Source organism: Monomorium pharaonis, chromosome 6, assembly GCF_013373865.1.
Source record: "Monomorium pharaonis isolate MP-MQ-018 chromosome 6, ASM1337386v2, whole genome shotgun sequence".
NCBI lineage: Eukaryota > Metazoa > Arthropoda > Insecta > Hymenoptera > Formicidae > Monomorium > Monomorium pharaonis.
Window position 1 is genome coordinate 13,587,230 of NC_050472.1, and position 25,694 is coordinate 13,612,923.

Below are 25,694 nucleotides of genomic sequence, written 5' to 3' on the forward strand. Positions count from 1 at the left end.
AATCCGAACACATGATATTTTTCTATATTTGGTTTCAAAATATTTCAAACACACGACACACACGACACATGTCACACACACACGCGCGCATATATACTCTGTAAATTATAAGATTTACTTATTCATGGTAGAATTAATAAATATTGGATTACGATTTATGTATTTTTACAATTATAAAAATTTTAATTATAAAAATTGTACATTTTGCAAAACGTATATATACACATATTACACATATCTATTATGATAAATTTGTTTGGTGTGTCTGTTTGTTCGCTGTGTAACTCGAAAGTGGCACAATAACATTTACAAATTATTTTTACATCACCACCCAGCAAACACAAAGTTACATATAACGTGCCTGTTAGTTGTAATTTCCCACTCAATAATATAATTGTAATATAACACGTGTGTTATATTACAATTATATTATTGAGTGGGAAATTACAATTAATAGGCACGTTACATGTAACTTGGTGTTTGGTGGGCATCTTTACTATGAGCTAACCTCGAGTTGTATTAAATTTGAACCCACTAAGACTGTGCCATCTCTTAAGATGGCTTCGCTTTCTTGTTTATAATATATACATATTCTATTTACATATTCTAATATAATATATTAATGTATAATATATTATATATTATATTATTATTATTATTTAATATACAGGGTGTAACAAAAATACCTAAAACAAAATACACGATATTCTTTATATAAAAGTGAGTAAAAAATGTTTTGTGAGTAAAAAATGAGCTATTAAAAAAACTACAAAATTTTAAGTAGTAAATTCGAATATTACTATTCATTACTATTGACATACCTCTTACGAAAAAAACACTTTAATTTTGAGAGTTTACACTCAAAATTGAGTGTTAATACTCGATTTTGGGAGTTTACTCTCAAATTTAGGTGTATACGCTCAAATCTTGAGTATTTACACTAAAGATTGAGTGTTTATACTCGAACATTGACTGTGCCCCAATATATATAAAATACACCCAATGATTGAGTGTTCATACTAAAGTTTGGATTTAAATACTGAATATTTAAAAGTATACTCTCAACATTTGGATATAACACACAATAAATGAGTGTATACTTCCAACATAAAGTGTGAACACTGAAACGTTGGAGATGTACACTCAACATCTATCGGTTGAAGGTATACACTTAATATTGAGTGTGTACTCTCAAACATTGGATTAGAAAATATTAAATAAAAACAAAAGCAAAAAAAGTTCAACGTTCAATCGAGATTAAAATTATTAATCTGCATTGGTAGAAATGGACATAAAACGAATATTTAAAATAAACATTCAATTAGAGTGTTCAGCTGGTTTTGAGTATTAATTTGAGTATTACTTTCAACTTGGATGTTTGCCATCTAATTGAGTGTTAATTTCAGTGTTATTCTTAAATTTAGGATTAACATTGAAATTAACACTCAATTAGATGGTGAACATTCAAGTTGAGAGTAATAACACTCTAATTAAAAATAAATTAAAGAGCGAACACTCAAGTTGAGTGTTTACACTAAATTGAGTGTTTACCCCTTGTCCCAAATTACACTCAACTTGAGTATTTTTTTAAGTGTTATTTTTAGTGTTTTTTCCGTAAGGGACGTCTATAGTTACTATTCACTTTAATGGTAAACTATTGACGATTTCAATAGTAATAAATAGTAAACACCTACAGTTACTATATACACCAATAGTAAACTATCCCAGACAGCACAGGATATCCTACGGATATCCGTTTTATGTCCATTTCTTGTCCTGATGTCCACGGACCTTATGAGGATATCCATAAAATATACATTTGTGGACATTGAAGGGATAGCCTAAAATGCACCACTTTGTATGTCCATATGCTATCCTTATTTGTACTTGCTCCGCCAACACCATCTGCATGCACAAGTGAACTAAAAAGCAATATGGCCGCTTAAAATCAATATAGCCGTAGCAGTGGTTAGGTTAGGTTAGGTTTTCGTTGGTTATCGGCATGTTTTACACAGTCAGGTAAGAATCCTAAAAATTTTCAGAAATTATTAGTTACGAGAGCAGCAACGAATCTTATTGTGTGCCGTTAGCTTTACCTCTGCCTGATTGATCAATTTGCTAATACAGTGCTTGAGTTGCCCTTTTCGAGCCGATTCCCAAACGCGCCGCCTCCTATGTCCCCACTACCGCGCGCGGCCTTGACGGCCGAGCCGCCGACGCTTTGTCTCAGGAGCAGCTCTGTATAAGAAATAGTGCCCTACACCACAAAATTCATTAAAATTATTCTAAGTAAATAATTTTTGTTTTTACAAACAAAAAAGTACCAATATTTTTATTACTAATTTATATTGTGTAGTATAATAATATGTAAAAACATAATAATTAGAATTTTGACAATAGTTTTCAATATCACTTGTGAGGTACTATTGTTGATGCGTTTTTTTTAAGTGATTTTCTCAGTAGGCCTAATCCACTAAAAGATGAAATATAATATATAGCTTGGCACAAAAACAAAATTTTATATATTGTAAGACTTACAATATAGTCATTAGAATAATTTTAATGAATTTTATGGTGTAGGGCACTATTTCTTATACAGAGCTGCTCCTGAGACAAAGCGTCGGCGGCTCGGCCGTCAAGGCCGCGCGCGGTAGTGGGAACATAGGAGGCGGCGCGTTCGGGAATCGGCTCGAAAAGGGCAACTAGACTCAAGCACTGTGCTAATATATTCCACTACAAATTTTTTTTTAACGAGAATGATGATGTTCAGCCGACGCTCGCTTGCTTGTAGGCTCTGACCTACGTACATAAACAGAACGGTTACGTGTACATGGTATAGCAGCGACGAATTCTAGACGTATAATTACAGATGGTAATAGACGACGGCGACGTGTACGCGGATTACGACGACGGTCTCGATAAAGAACAGCAACGAGATTAGAAATTGCAGCAACGGGAACAATCAGAGCCTACAAGCAAGCGAGCGTCGGCCGAGCACCATCATTTTCGTTAAAGGCGAGTTTGTGATGGAATATATTGGCGAATTGATCAACCAGGTAGAGGCAAAGCCAATGGCACACAATAAGATTTTATACAGTCTACTCTGTAGCCTATGTATATATGTGTGTGTGTGTGTGTGTGTGTGTGTGTGTGTGTGTGTGTGTGTGTGTGTAAACATAAAATTTTATTTCTGTTATAGTTGACGAGTCACAATCATTTGTTGCCTAGACGAGATCACTCGCATGCTGCAGTCATTGTCTGCAATATAAAGAATATTTGTTCCACGGTAGTCGTTAAGAGTGGCACCCGTTTGGCCACGTCAATATTGGCCACGGTCCCGATTGGCCACGTCAATATTGGCCACGTCAATATTGGCCACGTCATTATTGACCACGATCCCGATTGACCACGGGGTGGATTGGCCACGTCATTATTGGCCACGCGTCATTATTGACCACGTCAATATTGGCCACGTCAATATTGGCCACGCGTGATATTGCCCACGTCAATATATAATGGCCACGTCAATATTGGCCACGCGTCATTATTGCCCACGTTATTATTGCCCACGCGTCATTATTGCCCACGTCATTATTGCCCACGCGTCATTATCCGAAATCACATGGTGCGGAATAGAATGTGCGTTATAGAAGCAGCCAATCAGAGCTTTGCCACATCAAAATGCGTTGATGCGGCAAAGCTCTGATTGGCTGCTTTTATGACGCACGTTCTATTCCGCAGCTCTACTCCGCACCATGTGATTTCAGCTTTAGGGCCGTCACACAAAATGACATAACCGAGTGGATATAATTTGACCACGTTCGAAATGGCCACGCGTAAATTTGACCACGTTCGGAATAGCCACGTAAAATATTGCACGGAGTTCAATTTGCCCACGTTCGAAACGGCCACGTTCGAACCGGCCACGTCTGAAATGGCCACGTTCGGAATGGCCACGTTCGAAATGGCCACGTTCGGAATGGCCACGTTCGGAATGGCCACGTTCGGAATGGCCACGTTCGGAATGGCCACGTTCGGAATGGCCACGTTCGGAATGGCCACGTTCGGAATGCCACGTTCGGAATGGCCACGTTCGGAATGGCCACGTTCGGAATGGCCACGTTCAGAATGGCTACGTTTGGAATGGCCACGTTCAAATTGGCCACGTTCGAAACGGACACACACACACACACGCGTTCCCAATTCTTCGAGCCCAGTGAGAAGTAGTACATCGAATCGACATCGATTCGACATCGAAATCATCATTTCAATGTCGATTTGACGTCGAATTGATGTCGAATTCATTATCATTTCTCGCTGGGAAGGCTACATTCCAAAACGTCTTTTCGAGGAAAATTTTACTCGAAATATATAGTACACGTAACGTATCCTATATTACATCGAGTAAAATTTTCGTCGGAAAGAACGTTTTGGAATGTAGCCTAAGTCGCTAATACATGTGCATTGTACTGGAAATTTTGTAAAACATACATGGCCATTTCGAAGGGAGCGTCCCAGATGCTGTTACGTGTGAGATGCACGTAATGTGAGAGATGGATTGCACTGGTATTTTAAAGTGTTTATTCTAACGTTTTACAGACTTTCGTCTAACTTCTAGTGATTTAATACAGAGACTGACTCTAATTATCGAGAGGGATCCTTATATTAAAGTCGGAATAAGTTAGCATCGTCCAATCATAGAAAGTGCTCGTAAGGCAAAAATAGCTATTGGTTGATTTCTTAAAAAGGAGAGAATTTGATAATTGATATCTATGTCATAAAGAATAGTTTAGGTGGGATGCAGGATGTTTACAGGACGAGGAAACAGACAAATATTAAGTTTAAAAAGACCATAGATAAAAAAGGTTATCAATAAGTAAGGATCTGGTATGATATATCGGGATAGTTTTAAGACATAGTTTGTACAGGGTGATTAGATAGAAATATTTTAAAGAAGAGAATTTTTATCGTGTCTAGGCACGTAACAATGCGCACAGTAATAAACGGACACAGCAGGCCGAGTGAAACGGATACAGACCAAATACGCACAGACCAAACGGACACAGTGACCAACAAACTTACCATATGGGTTTCGACTTTTCGGGCACCTCTACCGACGAGGTGGGTGATGGAGGGGGGGGGGCAAAAGGCCCTCCTTGTACCCCTCCCGCGCGCGCGCGCGCGTGTGTGTGTGTGTGTGTGCACAAAGCATTTTCTGCACCACATAGGTTTGCGACTATAAAATATGTATAAGAAAGAAAAATATTATAATAAATATTTTGTACGTATTTTTCTGTCTGAGTTTGCCAAGTATAAAGTAATTATAATAAATATTTATGAAAATTTTAAAAATAAATATTTATGCCATTATAATTCAAAAATACATGAATATTTTTTATATATTGTTAATAATAATTTCTAAATAATTTATGAAAACGATTATATAACTTAAAAAATGTTTTTTAAAAACAAATTCGTAAAATATTTATAAAAATTTATTCTAAATTTCCTTGCTATCTATAGGTTGTTTTTGCATTATTCTGTGATGCGGAATCGTATCGTTTGCAATCGGGTCTGTGTGCAAACAGGTCGGTGCGTAATCGGATAGGTGTGCAATCGGGTCCGTGTGCAATCGGGTCGGTGCGCAATCGGGTCCGTGTGCAATCGGTTCCGTGTGCAATCGGATCCGTGTCCAATCGGGTCTGTGTCCAATCGGGTCCGTGTTCAATCGGGTCTGTGTGGAAGCGTCCCATGTGTGCACAGTAATAAACGGACACAGCAGGCTGAGTGAAACGGAGTGTCCGTTTTGCACTGTGTCCGTTTATTACTGTGTCCGTTTGTTACTGTGTCCGTTTGTTACTGTGTCCGTTTGTTACTGTGTCCGTTTATTACTGTGTCCGTTTGTTACTGTGTCCGTTTATTACTGTGTCCGTTTGGTTTGTGTCCGTTTGTTACTGTGTCCGTTTCACTCAGCCTGCTGTGTCCGTTTATTACTGTGCGCATCTGGGACTCACTCGTCTGTGTCCAATCGGGAAATATTACTGTGTTCAATCGCTTATGTGCGCAATCGGGCCTCACTTGTTTAAAATTAATATAAAAACATATTCTCTATATAATTATATAAATATTAATAATCATAACATTAAAGTATACATGAAATAAACAAAAAAAACCTTATTTTAATGTGCATATATTATTTTATTTAATACTTTATTGCAATAATTACTAAAATATTACCTTTTCAACACTTATAGTTTCCTCGATGCGTTCTTATTCATATAAGTTAAAAAAATTAATATCTTGATTACTATTGCAACGTTGCAAAATAATATGAGACTTTTACTTCAATCCTTTTTATCTTTCTATCTAGTATACACTTTGGAGCATTTACTCTAAATATTTATTTATCTTTTTTTATTATTTTCTCATGTAACAAGTTTCTTTTTACGATATATTACTTTTTTGTAATGTTATAAAATGAATATCTTTTTTTTAATGTTACTAAAACAAAATAAAGTTTTAAAAATTATGACAAAATGGAAGTGTTCTGTTACAAATTTCCATAATAATGCAAATCTATAAACCTTTATTAAAGTAAACTTTTATTAACATAATCAATGTATTAAACATTTTTTAAATATATTTATTTTAAAACTGTTGTATCTACTTTTAAAAAAGGGGTATTATTTATTTTCTCACCGCTTTTCCGCGAGGCTGATTGGTTGTTGGTTGTCAAGATCGTGCTGTGTGACTTGCTTCACTTTATCGTTTGCTGCTAAGTAGGTATGTACCACTATGGGGAGACGCCTGTGACGTTACTGGCGTCGTCCCCCACCTTTCTACGATGGCTCCAGTGTCACAAGCGGCTACCCATAGTGGTACAAATGCTACATTTATGAAATCTGCTACATTTATGGAATCTCTCTCTCTCTTGCTCCATAGTGGTACAAATGCTACATTTATGAAATCTCTCTCTCTCTCTCTCTCTCTTTCTCTCTCTCTCTCTCTCTCTCTTTCCCTTTTTAAATACTTTATTGGTACAAATTTTTGATAAATACTTATTTATTTATTTATTCTAATAACAAAAAGCACATCCTTAACATAAAGCTTAAAGAGAGGTTTTTAAGAAATAAAACATTTTTGTTTTTTTTTTTAAATAATCAAATAATATATTTATTTATTGATTACATGTTACATTTTACGACATACATTTTTCTCTGTTGCAGTAGTAATACAAAATACTATCTTAAATATTTATTGGTTACATACCCAGCGAGAAACGATAATGAATTCGACATCAATTCGACGTCGAATGGACATCAAAATGATGATTTCGATGTCGAATCGATGTCGATTCGATGTACTATTTCTCGCTGGGTAGTTGTGGTTAATATAAGATATATTATTTCCGCGAATAACAACTTTGTGTTTGTGACGCACAACCTGAATGAGACATACCACGACCTATAAATTGATTTTTATTTGAAATATAAGGTTGTTGGTGTGTCATATACGTGTTATAATAATTGCGAACTATTTTATCATTTCGTGATAAATTGTTCGAAAAGATATCACGAAATCGATGAATACCAAAACCACTACACATAAGATGCACAAACATAACACAAAATTGTCCAAACACGTCAGAGGTATTACTTTGAAATTGTTGAGGGTTGTAGAATAAGATTTTGCAGTTTCTTCTAAGCCGTTTGAGATGCTGAGGGATGATGGGTGGTAATCCGTAGCTGTCGAAATAGTGGCCGACGCCGTCTCTGCCGACGTACATAGCGACCCAGTGTGTTCCGGGTTTTGTGTGATCATCGGTATTAGCAATAATTCCTGCAGGTTTACTCTAAACAGATGGTATTTCATCCGCCGCGTAAACACCGGCGGTGTCACAAGGAATATTTTGTAAAGCTGCTCGCAGTTGCAAACTATTCATAACCGCCAAGAGTTATGTGGAGAATTATTTTCTTCTTCTTCTACTGCTTCTTCTTCTTCTTTAGTATTTTGATGCTTATCACCATGATGCTTATACCATGTCATACAAGATGATGGGGCTGGTAGCGATAATGGTGACGATGATGTAGAATCCAAAAGACCATAATTTTTAAGCCATTTTCTGATACGTAACGCATTATTTAAAGCACATGTATATTCCCTATTATTTGTTTTACTTTTTATGTTATGAATAAGACAAGTTTGTTCTAACTGTGGTAAACGATGAAATGATGGACATTCTTGCTCTTCTTCTAAATTTATAATGTTTCTGCTAGTAATACGTTGGATAAATGCTGATTTATCAGCGCCTCTAGTGAATATTCGGTTGGTAAGTTGTGTAACAGCTCTCAAATGTCGACATAAGTTTTTATACGGTGTGTCTCCTTCAAACCACTCAATACCATGGAAATTTTTACTGAGCCAATTGTTTTGAGATTTTGAACGGGCAGACAGTTCAGTAAAAGTATACGGCTGTGCAATGATCCAATGAGCGCAATGGGCGGTGTTTACAGAGACAACAGCAACTTCTTTTGGAAAAAAAGATTCTTCAGTATCCTTGAAGCCTTGTATATCGATAACGATGTCCATATTTTATAATTATAACAGCAGGAAAAGAGAGAATTACTAATAGTTGTAGTAGTAGTAGTGTATATGACAGGACTGTCCCGATTGCGCACATAAGCGATTGGACACAGTAGTATTTTCCGATTGGACACAGACCCGATTGGACACAGACCCGATTGGACACACCCGATTGCACACGGACCCGATTGCACACGGACCCGATTGCACACCGACCCGTTTGCACACGGACCCGATTGCGCACCGACCCGATTGCACACGACCCGTTTGCACACGGACCCGATTGGACACAGACTTGATTGGACACAGACCCGATTAGACACAGACTTGATTGGACACAGTCTCGATTGCACACCGTCCCGATCGGACACAGTCCCGATTGGACACGGACCCGATTGGACACGACCCGATTGGACACGGACCCGATTGCACACGGACCCGATTGCACACCGACCCGATTGCACACGGACCCAATTGCACACCGACCCGATTGCACACGACCCGATTGCGCACCGACTCGATTGCACACGATACAATTCCGATCTCTCGAGCGTACCATTCGTAAGCGCATTTCTACGCCGTTTATCAGAAATCTTTCTTGATTGAAAACATCACAATGTAGATGGCCCATAAGATCAAGTTTCTTTTTATTACTTGTTAATGAATGTCGTTTTACAAAACCTTGATTTAAATCGTATTCGGTCATTGCACCACTTGTATCTTCATACCACAATACACTCGTTAAATGCAAGTTTTTTGCAGCAGGACTATAATTAAGCAATGTTTCTATATAAGCTCGGTAAGCATAAGCGTTGTTTGGGGGTGATACAAGTTTTTTATTTAAAAAAATATCCACTTGATTAAATAACGAGTGCATAAAGTTATTTACAGGCCCTACGAGATTATCAGTTACATCTGAGGATTTTAAAGCTTCTGTAACAACTTCTGTTTTTTTTTTGTAAACAGTAGGCCTTATTTGAACGCACATATGCAACATTGTATGTGGTAAGTCAACGTATTCTTCTCCTTGTCCCGGTACAACAAATTCTATAGGTGAATCATCAGTTAACGATGATATCGGTTTATAGTGTATCCATTGTGAGTTTTCAATTGTTGCCTGAGTGGGTGGTACGGTGAATAATTCCAATTCTGATTTGAGACATTCATATGAATGAGCATGTAAAAAGGCCATAGTCGTTGTTATTTAGCGTCAAATATATTATTGAAAAATATCAACAACAGTTCGATTGTTCCGCGTGTAGCTCTTTTTCTTCTTTGTCTTCTTCTTTTTCTTCTTCTTCAACGTGTTTGTTCTGTTATGGTAAGTCGCCTTCTTTTTCTTTTGTTGTTTCACGATATGACCGTTGTCACGAGCATTAATTAAATGTCCTATATTTGATTTTCTCTTCAGTGTTTTATACCCCAATCCCTCCATAAGAATATCGATTTTCTCTTCGGCTTTCCGTTTCAACTTCTCAGTTGAATCTTTTATACGGGTATTAAATGCTTCTTTAAACGGTATATCTCTTTGTATTACATCATGAGCTACACTCATCCTAGAACGAACAACTTCTTTACCGATAGCCTTTGCACCTTTTGACAAAAGAGGTAAAACACGACGAAAAAGTCCCCTGAGAAAAGGGAGCGTCCCGTTTGCCCACGTCAATATTGGCCACGGTCCCGATTGGCCACGTCAATATTGGCCACGTCAATATTGGCCACGTCATTATTGATCACGATCCCGATTGACCACGGGGTGGATTGGCCACGTCATTATTGGCCACGCGTCATTATTGACCACGTCAATATTGGCCACGTCAATATTGGCCACGCGTGATATTGCCCACGTCAATAATGGCCACGTCAATATTGGCCACGCGTCATTATTGCCTACGTCATTATTGCCCACGCGTCATTATTGCCCACGTCATTATTGCCCACGTCATTATTGCCCACGCGACATTATTGGCCACGTCATTATTGGCCACGCGTCATTATTGGCCACGTCATTATTGGCCACGCGTAATTATTGACCACGTCAATATTGCCCACGTCAATAATGGCCACGTCAATATTGGCCACGCGTCAATATTGACCACGTCATTATTGCCCACGCGTCATTATTGCCTACGTCATTATTGACCACGCGTCACTATTGCCCACGTCATTACTGTATATGGGTTTGCGACTTGGACGGGGTGGGTGCAAGAGGGGGGGCCGAAGGCCCCCCTTGCACCCCACCGTGTGTGTGTGTGTGTGTGTGTGTGTGTGTGTGTGTGTGTGTGTGTGTGTGCAAAGCATTTCTCTGCACCACATGGGTTTGCAACTTTCCACGCTAAGCAAAAAAATTGATTAATATTGACGTGGGCAATAATGACGCGTGGTCAATAGTGACGTGGGCAATAATGACGCGTGGGCAATAATGACGTGGTCAATATTGACGCGTGGCCAATATTGACGTGGACATTATTGACGTGAGCAATATCACGCGTGGCCAATATTAACGTGGCCAATAATGACGTGGTCAATAATGACGCGTGGCCAATAATGACGTGGCCAATAATGACGCGTGGGCAATAATGACGTGGGCAATAATGACGCGTGGGCAATAATGACGTGGGCAATAATGACGCGTGGGCAATAATGACGTGAGCAATAATGACGCGTGGCCAATATTGACGTGGCCATTATTGACGTGAGCAATATCACGCGTGGCCAATATTGACGTGGTCAATATTGACGTGGCCATTATTGACGTGAGCAATATCACGCGTGGCCAATAATGACGTGGCCAATCCACCCCGTGGTCAATCGGGATCGTGGTCAATAATGACGTGGCCAATATTGACGTGGTCAAAATTGACGTGGTCGATATTGACGTGGCCAATCGGGACCGTGGCCAATATTGACGTGGCCAAACGGGTGCCACTCCGAGAAAACTACCAATTCCATGCCCTCGTTGATTCGCTGACCCTACATATATGCGCTCAATACCGTTCTGTCTACCACCACCACCATATTGAATATCAAAATACTCATCGTAATATGTCATTTTTTCTTTTTAATGTTTATTTAATCTAATCTAATCTTTTAAAGTGCAGTGTTACAGTCAATATACCGTATTCAAATGGTATAGGCTGTCCAAATTCATTTCTTATATCAATCTCAATTGCTTGCAAAGAAGTATGGAGTAGTGGTATATATTTGGACGTTGCAAAACTTTTATGTTTGACCGAACCATAAACGTACGATTCTATATCTAAAGATACGGTACGGAGTAATGGTGTTTGCACATCACTTGTAATGTAAGATTCACATATATCTGTATATACAAACAAGTCGTAGGTAATGCTCTGATTAAACTAGCTGGTCTAGATGCTACCCAAGGTTTTTCATCATCACCATACAAAATATGATACCCTCTTTTTTTCATATCCGAATCATATCCAAATATTTGTGTTAATATTGGCGATAATTAGATAGTATGCTTATATTCTCGGCAATGTTTACAGGAACGTTGTGCTGTAATATAACCGTTTCTATCTAATGTAAAAATTAAATGCTCGCGGGTGACCTCCTTTTGGACACGTAACGATTGGACACCGCTCGATTGGACACGCACGATTGGACACGCACGATTGGACACGGCTCGATTGGACACCGCACGATTGGACACCACACGATTGGACACCGCACGATTGGACACCGCACGATTGGACACCGCATTATTGGACACCGCACGATTGGACACCGCATTATTGGACACCGCACGATTGGACACCGCATTATTGGACACCGCATTATTGGACACCGCACGATTGGACACAGCACGATTGGACACCGCATTATTGGACACCGCAGTCTTCTAGTGAATAACATTTATATATCATATGACAGATTATCTAAGCTTAGAAATATCTGGCAGAAAAAAGCTTCGATTTGCCAGAAAAAAAATTGAATTTTAAATATCTATATACGTATTTTTAGGAGCATCTCGTTTTGCGTGGAAAGTTTCAAACCTATGTGGTGCAGAAAATGCTCGCACGCACACACACACACACACACACACACACACACACACGGGGGGGTGCAAGAGGGGCCTTCGGCCCCCCTCCCGCACCCACCCCGTCCAAGTCGCTAACTCATGCAAACTGTATTAGAAATCTGCATACACACACATAAATGTGTGTGTGTGTCCAATTGTACGGTGTCCAATAATGCGGTGTCCAATAATGCGGTGTCCAATAATGCGGTGTCCAATCGTGCGGTGTCCAATAATGCGGTGTCCAATAATGCGGTGTCCAATCGTGCGGTGTCCAATCGTGCAGTGTCCAATAATGCGGTGTCCAATCGTGCGGTGTTCAATCGTGCGGTGTCCAATCGTGCGGTGTCCAATCGTGCGTGTCCAATCGTGCGTGTCCAATCGAGCGGTGTCCAATCGTTACGTGTCCAAACGGGATACTCCCAATGCTCGCTCAACGATGTTCCATTCACTGTTGTAATAAAATCATCAATTGTCTGATAGAAACCCCGTGGTACAATGTGGTGTTCTACAAATATATTTAGCTTTTCTTCTACACCCCTCAATGTATCAAGCATCTGTGGTTCGATGATATAGTTTCTTCTTACTATTGTTTTTTCATCTTCAGGAAGATGAAGAAATGTCATAGGCATTTGAATATCAGTTAAAAAAATACCCCATTCACCTTGTAAACGTAATTGTTGTAGTAATCGTGTAATTAAATGTGTCGTTGTGTTATCCGGAAAATATGAGATACTGCTGTTGCTAGGCAAAACTACTTTAAAAATTATCCCTCCTTTTTTTTCAAATCGTTAGGCTTTATCCACCTATTAAAACTTTCTGGAAAACCACGCCAGCTAACGAAGATACGTCTTGTACGGCCTCGACCTTTATGGCGAATTATTCTTTCAATCCTAAGATCTGTCTTTGCACAATCTCGTTGAACTCTGGTCAATTCTTCTTCGTAAAAGACGCCGTCGATGTCTTCACCTTAAAGGTCACGTAAAAAGTAGACGGTGGCTGTGGTTGTATGGATATACGTATTATAAGAAAAATTTCTTTACTCCAGCCACCTTCATAACCTTTCGCAAATGCAGCTTTGCTACTACTGATTCGCACAAGATTACCGACCTTGTATTTAGGAATACGAGTACGTTTACAAGCATATTTATGCAAGAGATTTGCTCGAGCAATTCGAACATTATTCAATGTTACATCTTGGGGGGCCATTTTAATAGCGCTGTGGTATGAGCAATTATACGCATCAACAATATTTTGCAGTACATCAATATATCGTTTATTTTTTGTGTAGGTAAAATATCTCCATATACGTTCTTTTAACGTTCTGTTAAATCGTTCGACAACTGCTGCTTTCACATCTGGATTACGAACTACTCGAAAACCAATTTTTGCATTTTTCAAGTAAATCTGTGTGGCTGCCCCTACAAATTCTTTACCTCGATCAGTTTGTAGAACAATAGGACGTCTACCATTACTGCGTGATAGTATATGTGCTAAGCCTTTTGCAACACCAACACTTGTTTTATCCCGCAGTTTTTCAACCCAAACAAATTTACTTAAAGCGTCAATAACGACCAGTAAATATGCATAATTGTTATTATAATTTTTAATTGCTCGTAGATCTACGATATCTGCCTCCCACAAATTCTCAATATTATATAAATTGTAAAAACGTCGCGGGTATATCGACGTCGTAAAGGCTTGTGTAACGTATATGCATCTTGATTCTCCAACCATGCAATTGTTTTGTCTTTGGAAATTGTTTTATTTGTTTCGCGTAATAATTTCGGCGCTCCAGAAAAAGAGGCCTTATTAGAAAGGTTGTAATAGATTTTTTCCAATCTCTTCATACTTTAGTTTTATTTTTTCTTTTTTTTATTTAAAGGGGTTAAACTTTCCCAATTATTCTTATTAGTATAACGCTCGTAGACGTCGGCATCATCCGTGAAAAACTCACTCGAGTCAGATGTCTGACGTACTCTTCCACCAGCATCCAACGATACAATGTTAGGTATTTGAAGCGTATGACTGTCGGTGCTCAAATCATTTGACCAAAAATTTTGGTTTCCTATAAATTCACGGGGTATCTTTACACTACGCAGGAGTGATGCAAAATGATATCTTCCGAGGGAACGTCCCAGATGCGCACAGTAATAAACGGACACAGCAAGCTGAGTGAAACGGACACAGTAACAAACGGACACAGACCAAACGGACACAGTAATAAACGGACACAGTAACAAACGGACACAGTAACAAACGGACACAGACCAAATGCGCACAGAGCGAAACGGACACAGTGCGAAACGGACACAGTAACAAACGGACACAGACCAAATACGCACAGAGCGAAACGGACACAGTGCGAAACGGACACAGACCAAATGCGCACGGACCAAATGCACACGGACCAAATGCGCACACTGCACATGCGCACACTGCACGTGCGCACGGACCAAATGCAATCTATGTACATTGCAAGCAGAGTAAAGTCCACATAGGTTAGCGACTTGGACGGGGTGGGTGCGGGAGGGGGGCCGAAGGCCCCCCTTGCACCCCCCCGTGTGTGTGTGTATGTGTGTGTGCGTGCAAAGCATTCACTGCATCACATGGGTTTGCGACTTTCCGTGTATGCATTTGGTCTGTGCGCATGTGCAGTGTGCGCATTTGGTCTGTGTCCGTTTCGCACTGTGTCCGTTTCGCTCTGTGCGCATTTGGTCTGTGTTCGTTTCGCACTGTGTCCGTTTCGCTCTGTGCGCATTTGGTCTGTGTCCGTTTGTTACTGTGTCCGTTTCGCACTGTATCCGTTTGTTACTGTGTCCGTTTCGCACTGTGTCCGTTTATTACTGTGTCCGTTTCACTCAGCTTGCTGTGTCCGTTTATTACTGTGCGCATCTGGGACGCTCCCTCAGATCCTTTACGCCTTCTTTTATCGAAAGTCTGTTTGCATGTTTTATGTTCGGAATTTGTTATAACGTTATGAAATGCTGTACGCCTAATAGCTTTGAAATGAAGTGTTATAGGGGTATCCAGCTCATTTGTAATGAGAGATCTGATAGAATGGTAATTGATTAATTTACTATTTGCGAAATTAAGAGTAATACCTTTAGCTTTACAAATTTCGGCGGTATTACCATCAGGTTTACGTACTACAAAAGCATAAAATTTCGGACCACCCGAAACAATAGATTCGATATAACTACCCGTACCATAACACGTTAATTTATCTATCAAATCACCCAACAATTTACCAGTTGGCGGTTCATATTCGTTTGGTGAAATACCCCTTACATATATACAAGAATCTGTATCGCAGTATAACACTCGTTTGTCAAGACGTTCGAGATATTCATATAATTTTAAACGCGCTTGAGCTGTTGTGTATGTGGCTATTACAACATTTGTTATCAAAGATGGTGTTAAATTTTCGTCTGTACTTACATAACCAACATATAAAACGTCGTCATTAACAGGTAGTATACTTGTAACGTTAACTTCATTACTGGACAGTAACTGTATCAATCTGCTACGTGTTGTCACAATTTCAACTTTAGGAAGATTTTCACGCTGACCAAATTTACCCCAAAAAGAATTTAAACATAATTTTGAAACAGCTCGGAGACCTGGATTGACACATATTTTTTCCGACTCCAATTCAACACCTTCCGCTCGCTTATATTCCTCTATGTATCGTATTTTAGATTCCTCATCAACGCAATCGGAAGGCCAATCACTAGCTTCTTGCTTAATTTTTAAGAAAGTGTTTATGTATTCTGTGAAGTGACCACCCTCCTTAGTTTGAGAATTATATTGCGTTACATCGTATTGCCAAATTTCATAAATATTTTTGATCTTATAACCAACGCTTACTGCTTTGCGTATTTCATGAACCACCCAAGTGCCTGTAAATTCGCGATCGGTAACATCCTCGTGTATACAATTTGATTGATACTTATTTTCGCAACATGTACGGCATAAAGCAAACATTAATTTACCATGCATCTGTACAGGTAACACAGGGTGATAAAGATTACGAGGTGGTAATATTGTACAGTGAACAAGGCCTTCTATTTTATTGATTTCGACACCTGTAGGACCTGTTAATTCGCGACATTCTTCGCCGACGTATATTTTCGGGTATCCTACAGGAAATTTACCTGTTTTACAAATATAAGGGTAAAGAGAACATACATCGACATAATGTATTTTCTCATTATCCTTTACATTATACAGAGATACCATGTTTTCTGTACGACCTCCGTAAAAGGCATCACGCGGATTTAACACTTTCAGCGATATAGAGGTTTGGTTTTTTTCTAAAAATATACGCATATCTTCTCTAGATGCTAAAATACGATCATAGTCACACTCCCACATTTCTGTTAAAATATATCCGGCAGATATAATTTTTGCTGTAATAAACTGTGTGCGTTCCAAACGCGTATCCATGGTATCAGTGATAGTACCGCTGTTTCTATTTACAGTATAGCATCGGGGACAACCATGCCAATAACAACCGTGAAACTGTAAAATATGTTTAATCATCGTGTTCTCAATAGTTTCTTCGTAATATTCGTCAACCAAGATACCTTCGGGTAACCGTGTTTCACGACCACGCCCAGCATGAGTTATAATACGACCCAATTCATGTTCTATTTAAATCAATCAAAAAATAGCTTTACGCGATTGTTTTTGACCCCACCGATAACCTCCTGTAGGTATAATATCTATACTATTTTTTTGAAAAAAATTTTTACAGTAAACACGTGAGCAGGCCGATGCTATTGTTGTACTCTCCTCGAAAGGACAAGCCTTACCACATTCGTAAACATTTTACGAAAAGCTAAACAAGCTGGGCGTAATATTGTTACATCATTTTTGCAGTATCGTACAATTTCTTTTGCAAAATCAAATATATAGTTTGAATGTTTTTCTTGTTATACCAAAGTAAAAAACGTTCGCGTTCATCGTTATGCATATAACATGGTGAATAATATTTTATATCTAGTAATGGTCCTATATAATTTTGATTTTCAGGTGTATTAAATAAATGCGGGAATGTGCCTTTTGTAGTACAACTATCAAGTGCAAAAGCTTTCGGTAAAGCGCTTAACGGCATGTGAAAATAATTTAAGCTATCAAGAAATGTAGTGTGACCTATTGTCATTACAACGATGTTTGTACCATTTAATATTATTGATGGCATCTCATTCATACTACCTCGCGTAGCAAAATATCGTAAAATAAATTGAGCATCAAAAGCTTTTGCATTATGAGCAATACAGATTGTGCGTTTGAAAGAACGTAACGGTTTTGTTGCTAAGTCAACGAATTGCTTTACAGGATCTTGATTAAATACATATTCGCGCACACCGCAATATTGACATATTTTTGACATATCACTGTTATCGTTTAAACAATAACTACACGATTGTTGAACAACGCATAAGCTAGGTACATGTACAAACGTTTTATCATCCCCTTTAACACGCATATTTTGTTGTGTTTCAAAGTCGTAAAATAAAAAAACGATTTTTGACTGATTATTTTTAGTTTGTTTTATAGGTTGAATGTAGCATAAATGATTAATAGGATAAAAATCTTTACATATTTTGCAATACGTAATATTACAATCGTGCTTTTGCTTTTTATCTGTTGAAATAAATCTTGAACATATATTACATATTTTTAATGTATCACACACACTTTTTTTATCTTTTCTTTTTTTATTGTTTAACGTTATGGGTTTTAAATGCCGTTGAAAACAATTATTATTGTAAAAAGATCTTTTACAAGAATTACATTTAATATGAGGGCTTACAGCCGTTATGCACGGTGGTTGCCCCATACAGCGATTGCATTTTTGTAAACATTTATGATCACTTATTCTAGTATACGCTATATTACAAGCTATACAAAAACCGCGACTACCTACGGCAGCCCGTAAGTTTAAAATAGGTTCAAAATGGTGTATTCTACGATAATATAAAAAACGTAATGTGTGTGTGATACTATTAAATATATTCATTACATATCTCGTACCGTCATATAAAGTTTCTCCACCGTAACCTAGTGTTTCAACTTCATATAACCCAGTGAGAAATAGTACATCGAATCGACATCGATTCGACATCGAAATCATCATTTCGATGTCGATTCGACGTCGAATTGATGTCGAATTCATTATCATTTCTCGCTGGGAAGACGATAGCGATGCCAAATTCCGCTAAATATTTTTGAAATTGTTCTAATTCTGCTATTGTACAGTCATTATTAGGTATATTTACTTTTGCATTTCTTACAAGTTCGAGAGCTTTCTCTTTTTGTAATCTGCCGCGAGATAAACGTATAGACATCCAATGTTTGTGTAATTCGCCCGAACGAATTTCACCTCGTTCCACGTACGCTCGTGCTGCTACTAACGACCGTGGTAGGTAACCCGACAATTTCCTCAAAAAATGGAGGAGTGATGTTGGTACTAACGAAAGTCCGTAGGCACTAAATTTTAATTTTTGTGATTAGTAAAACTGCATCAGTAATAAATCTGTCAGCGCGAAAACATATGCGCGGTGCGAATACAAATAATAAATGAATCTACAATATAATGTCAAATAACCTGTTAATACATAAAAATTAAAATTTAGTGTTTAGAGACTTTCGTTAGTACCAACATCACTCCTCCATTTTTTAAGGAAATTGTCGGGTTACACCGTGGTAAGCAAAGATTGTCGGAATTTGTTATTGATAATATTGATCGTTTCGCCACATTATCCAGGGTTAGTTTTCGGCGTGAACCACCGTTTACGCGACGTATTATACAAGTTGTTAATGTGCAGCTATCATTAATATAGAAATCTGAGGCACTTTGAGCGACTCGACTCACTAATTCCCACAAATCTATATTTCTAAAATCTCGTACATAACGGTAAGACAGCCACACAGGCCCATGGGAAAGAGTATCAGTAGTAAATGTCACGCCTATATAATCGTCAGGATTGCTCGAATTTGTAAGATATGCATGTACTTCTGCAAATACTTTATCTAACCATCTTAAAGAATTGAAACCTTCTGGCGGTTGTCGTACAACGAATGTTATCTCATGTCCATGAGTGTCAAATCGTTGAAAATAGCGTCGATTTTCTCGTAAAATATTAAATGATGTCGGTTCACTCGCTTCATCAGAATCTTGAATGTGTTGCATATTCTCTCTTTCTCCAAGCTGTTCTATCTCCACCTCTCCCTCCTCCTCTTTTTTCTCTTCTTCTTCTTCTGCAGCCGTATCACATGTCGCACGGCCACATCCTGTTTGTATTGTTAATATATCTGTAATAAAAATATTAATAAAACATTTTTTTTTAACTTTTCTGTAAATTTATTTATTTATTTTATTACTAACTTAATTTTCAAGGAGTTTAAACGAATTTATGATCTCGTCCGACACATGTTTTACCGGTAGAGATCCTGCATCATATATACATATATATATATATATTTTTTAAATAATATATTATTATTATAAAAATATCAATATCTTACCGTCATAATCATTATCGTTATTTATTGCTGATGGTTCAATCTCGTCCGATACATTATTTACCAATGAAGATCCTGTATCATGTATAAATGTATAATTAATTTTTAAATACATTCTACAATAAAATATTATTCTTTCTTAATTAATATATCTTACCGTTATTTTTTTCGTTGTTTATTGTAGTAGTAGTCTCAACTTCGTTCGACGCATTAAACGCATCATTATTATCGTTGTTTATTGATGTAGGTTCAATTTTGCCCGACACGTGATTTACAGATGGGGTTCCAGCTTCATATGTATGTAGATAGCTATTATTTTTACAATTTTCATTGTCTTGCTCTATTTCTAACAAAGTTAATGGTGTAAAACGAAGAAATTCTTGCCACATCCAACTACACCTTTCAAACAGGTTAGAACTGTCGTAAACTCTCTCTGCATCGGTGTGTTCTACAGGGAGCGTCCCAGATGCGCACAGTAATAAACGGACACAGCAGGCTGAGTGAAACGGACACAGTAATAAACGGACACAGACCAAACGGACACAGTAATAAACGGACACAGTAACAAACGGACACAGACCAAATGCGCACAGAGCGAAACGGACACAGTGCGAAACGGACACAGACCAAATGCGCACGGACCAAATGCACACGGACCAAATGCGCACATTGCACATGCGCACACTGCACGTGCGCACGGACCAAATGCAATCCATGTACATTGCAAGCAGAGTAAAGTCCACATAGGTTAGCGACTTGGACGGGGTGGGTGCGGGAGGGGGGCCGAAGGCCCCGCTTGCACCCCCCCCGTGTGTGTGTGTGTGTGTGTATGTGTGTGCGTGCAAAGCATTCACTGCATCACATGGGTTTGCGACTTTCCGTGTATGCATTTGGTCTGTGCGCATGTGCAGTGTGCGCATTTGGTCTGTGTCCGTTTCGCACTGTGTCCGTTTCGCTCTGTGCGCATTTGGTCTGTGTCCGTTTCGCACTGTGTCCGTTTCGCTCTGTGCGCATTTGGTCTGTGTCCGTTTGTTACTGTGTCCGTTTCGCACTGTATCCGTTTGTTACTGTGTCCGTTTCGCACTGTGTCCGTTTATTACTGGGTCCGTTTGGTCTGTGTCCGTTTGTTACTGTGTCCGTTTCACTCAGCTTGCTGTGTCCGTTTATTACTGTGCGCATCTGGGACTCACTCGTTCTACATTTTTTTCTTCATGTACTGGTTCATTAGTAGTATCATTATTTTCAATTTGTTGAACACATTCCAATAAAATAGCGTCATCTTCATCTGTCAATAATTCTTGTATGGCTATTTTAAAAAGTATAGAAAATTATAAATATTATATTTCTATCAGATTCCGTTTTTATTTTTTTATTTTTTTACTTACCACGACGTTCGTTGTATCTGGTCACTATATTGTGAACATATTCAGTATTTTGTAAACCGCGTTGCACAATTTCGTTGTAAACAATATTAAGAATATCACTACCATCAGTAAATAAACCTCTATTATAACACTTTATAATGATACGTAAACCGGAGCGACTTATTAAAAATTTAAATTTTTTCAATAAAGCTTTTCGTGAAAGATTTCGCAAACGGGCGCACCATGTACTATTACAAACACGTCGTAAATACGGCGAATAGGGTATCAAAATACGTTGTACTTTGGGTATGATTTCGTAGAGATTCATTTTAGCCTCTTTCAAAGCTCGCACAATACTAAATGTTGCAAAAAAAATCTCTCTGTTCGGAGTTATAAGATTCTACCTCTATCATTATCTGGTTTAACATTTCTACTTTTTTTTTATGACAATGCAACACCTGTATTTCATGTCTGGTTGTATCAAGTTCAATATATAAAATATTAAAATATTAAAATATTAAAATAAATTACAGATTTTAATAGTAATTAATAGTAGTATTAAATAATATTAATAAATATCCTGCTAATTATTTTTATTATAATATTATATAAAAAATAATTCTTTGTTTCAATCTTGGTGTACGTGCCGAGCGGCTTATAGTCATCTCACGATGACGTGATAATGCAACGGTTACATGTTTTGGAGTTTTATATTACCGAACACGTGCAAAGGCGCTATCTTTTACTTGTGATGAGATCACTCCCCGTAGAAATCTTGGTACTTTGGGGAATCGTCGTCTTTGGGAAATCACTACTAAGATTTATGAATACCTTACCTCCCGTTATTTTACCTATTGTCATTGTTGCATAGCAGCTCTATAAACACAGTTTACTTTCAATCAAGCAATCTTCATTAGACATTCGTAATATAACGTCATACATTCTGAGAGACTCTCTCTGAGTAAATTATATATACATAGTGTACGTGTTGGACCTGTATTGTACCAAGTTTATTTGCTTATTTACTTACTTACGATAACCATGGCAAAAAGAAAAATTAACAACAGCAACAACGATGGTACGTCTCATGAAATAAGTGAATCGCCCAAAATTTTCGAGAAACAACTTCTTCTGCCTACGATATACAAGTTAAATCTTTCTTTTGGCAAGAAAGTAGTTATTGGATTCGAAGAGCAGAAAGATGGTGATTTATATCCTGTAATCCGTCTAATTGGAAAAGATTTTATCGGCCTATCGTTTAAAGCAGATGCTTGGTATAATTTTCAGAAGGAATTTAATACCATATCTGAATATTTTGATTCAGAAGATGCAGTAGCAAACGAAATGCGTAATCAACAATTTGTAAAACAAGATTTTTCACTACTTTTTACAATTTCATACGGTCAGCGGTGTATAATCATCTATAGATTGCAAAATTGTGACGAAGAGGAAGAGGAGGATGAAGAAGAATCAAAGAAGAAAAAAAGGAAATATAGCCCCCGAGCCATAATTATGCAGAAAACCACTTTTGACAATCTTAGAGAAATATGTGTGTGCATCAATGAACGTCTGAGAAGACTTGAAACAATCGTCGAATGCGTTAACTATTGCCAACATCTTCTAATCAAACAGCTACATATAGAAATCCGTAAAAATGATTTAAAAATGGATTTATGTGCCGCGATACAGTTTATTAAAAACGTGCGCAATATTCTTGAAAAGCAGACTTATGATGAACTAAATGCAAAATATTCGTTATTTACTGAGCAAGAATTTCATATTATTTTCCTTGAATTAACAACGATATATCGAGCTTCTATAGCGCAAAAAATCATTAAGTAAGTATAATGTGTAATATTTTGAATTCAGGTTTATTAATTACCTTAATAATAATAAATGTATTAATTTACAGAGTTACAACTGATACAGCGTTACAGGAAAAAAACAAGAACTAAAAAAAGTTGTAAATTGAATTAAAATATTTTAAAAAGCTTCCCCCTGATAAAATTAAAAAAAAACACTACTGACCACTATGGAGCGAAGAGTACAGACTTAATCGTTATGTGTATCTTTAGTCGCTCTGTATTGCTTTTTAACTATGTACCATTATATTTTCTTTAAATTATACAAGTTTTTACTTCGTATTATTATTATGGATTGTAAAACTATCGTGCATATGCAATAAAATATATATATATGTATTTGTTAAAACATGTTTATGTAATCAATAAATACATATTTAAGATTACTTCGTATTTCGTATTACTACTGCAACAGGAAATATATGTATGTCGTAAAATGTAACATGTAATCAATAAATATTTGTAATCAAAAATTATTTTAAAAATATTTTATTTCTTAAAAAAAACTCTCTTTAAGCTTTATGTTAAGGATGTGCTTTTGTTATTAAAATAAAAAAAAATAAATAAATAAGTATTTATCAAAATTTGTACCAATAAAGTATATTTCAAAATTTTATGGGGATGGGGGAAGCGAGTAAATGCAAGAAAGGAAAAAAGGAGGAGGAAGAGAGAGAAAGAGAGAGAGAGAGATTTCATAAATGTAGCATTTGTACCACTATGGGTAGCCGCCTGTGACACTGGAGCCGTCGTAGAAAGGTAGGGGACGGCGCCAGTGACGTCACAGGCGTCTCCCCATAGTGGTACATACCTACTCTGCTATTAAACTTTTGACAGTTTGTCGTATTAAAAAAAAAAGGAATTATTTGAAAAACAAATTTGATTGAGAGAAAAAGAGCCAGTTCCCGTATTTGGTAAACGAAGGAAATTTGATAAAAAAGAAAGAGATTAGTATGAGCAAAAGAGTTGAGTGTGAAAGCCCTTACGGAAAAAACACTCTAATTTTGAGAGTTTTACACTTAAAATTGAGTGTTAATATTCGATTTTGGGAGTTTACTCCTAAATTTAGGTGTATACGTTCAAATCTTGAGTATTTACATTATAAAGATTGAGTGTTTATACTCGAAAATTGAGTGTGTATACCCAATGATTGAATGTTCATACCAAAGTTTGGATTTAAATACTGAATATTTGAAAGTATACTCTCAACATTTGGATATGACACTCAATAAATGAGTGTATACTTCCAACATAAAGTGTGAACACTGAAACGTTGAGGATGTACACTCAACATCTATCGGTTGAAGGTATACATTAGGTATACACTCAATATACACTTAATATTGAGTGTGCCCTTACGGAAAAAACACTAAAAATAACACTTAAAAAAATACTCAAGTTGAGTGTAATTTGGGACAAGGGGTAAACACTCAATTCAGTGTAAACACTCAACTTGAGTGTTCGCTCTTTCATTTACTTTTAATTAGAGTGTTATTACTCTTAACTTGAATGTTCGCCATCTAATCAAGTGTTAATTTCAATGTTAATCCTAAATTTAAGAATAACACTGAAATTAACACTTAATTAGATGGCAAACATCCAAGTTGAAAGTAATTAATATTACTCAAATTAATACTCAAAGCCAGCTGAACACTATAATTGAATGTTTATTTTAGATATTCGTTTTATGTCCATTTCTACCAATGCAGATTAATTTTAATCTCGGTTGAACGTTGAACTTTTTTTGCTTTTGTTTTTATTTAATATTTTCTAATCCAATGTTTGAGAGTACACACTCAATATTAAGTGTATACCTTCAACCGATAGATGTTGAGTGTACATCTCCAACGTTTCAGTGTTCACACTTTATGTTGGAAGTATACACTCATTTATTGTGTGTTATATCCAAATGTTGAGAGTATACTTTTAAATATTCAGTATTTAAATCCAAACTTTAGTATGAACACTCAATCATTGGATGTACACAGTCAATGTTCGAGTATAAACACTCAATCTTTAGTGTAAATACTCAAGATTTGAGCGTATACATCTAAATTTGAGAGTAAACTCCCAAAATCGAGTATTAACACTCAATTTTGAGTGTAAACTCTCAAAATTAGAGTGTTTTTTTCCGTAAGGGCGTTAAAAAATATTTTAAAGAAATTTTTTATTAAGGTTTATTTATGATATTGAATATAATATGAAATACTAAAAATATAATAAAATAAAATAATATAAAATAATAATATTGTAAAAATTTGTATAAATTATATTTTGTATAATATAATAATATGTAATAATATAATATAATAA

The 25,694-nt window shown here is 37.0% G+C and overlaps 2 protein-coding genes across 2 annotated transcripts; both read right to left on the bottom strand.

Annotated features, from left to right (window-relative positions):
* Nucleotides 1-6,420: 6,420 nt before the first annotated feature.
* Nucleotides 6,421-8,762, bottom strand: LOC118646138. The gene has a single exon (XM_036288446.1). It carries the CDS (start codon nucleotides 8,587-8,589, stop codon nucleotides 7,939-7,941), a length of 651 nt encoding a protein of 216 aa, XP_036144339.1. The 5' UTR covers nucleotides 8,590-8,762; the 3' UTR covers nucleotides 6,421-7,938.
* Nucleotides 8,763-17,333: 8,571 nt separating this feature from the next.
* LOC118646277 lies at nucleotides 17,334-20,627 on the bottom strand. The gene is made up of 2 exons (XM_036288794.1): nucleotides 19,340-20,627; nucleotides 17,334-19,055 (listed from the first exon to the last, which is right to left on the bottom strand). Exons 1-2 carry the CDS (start codon nucleotides 19,824-19,826, stop codon nucleotides 18,709-18,711), a joined length of 834 nt encoding a protein of 277 aa, XP_036144687.1. The 5' UTR covers nucleotides 19,827-20,627; the 3' UTR covers nucleotides 17,334-18,708.
* Nucleotides 20,628-25,694: the final 5,067 nt, after the last annotated feature.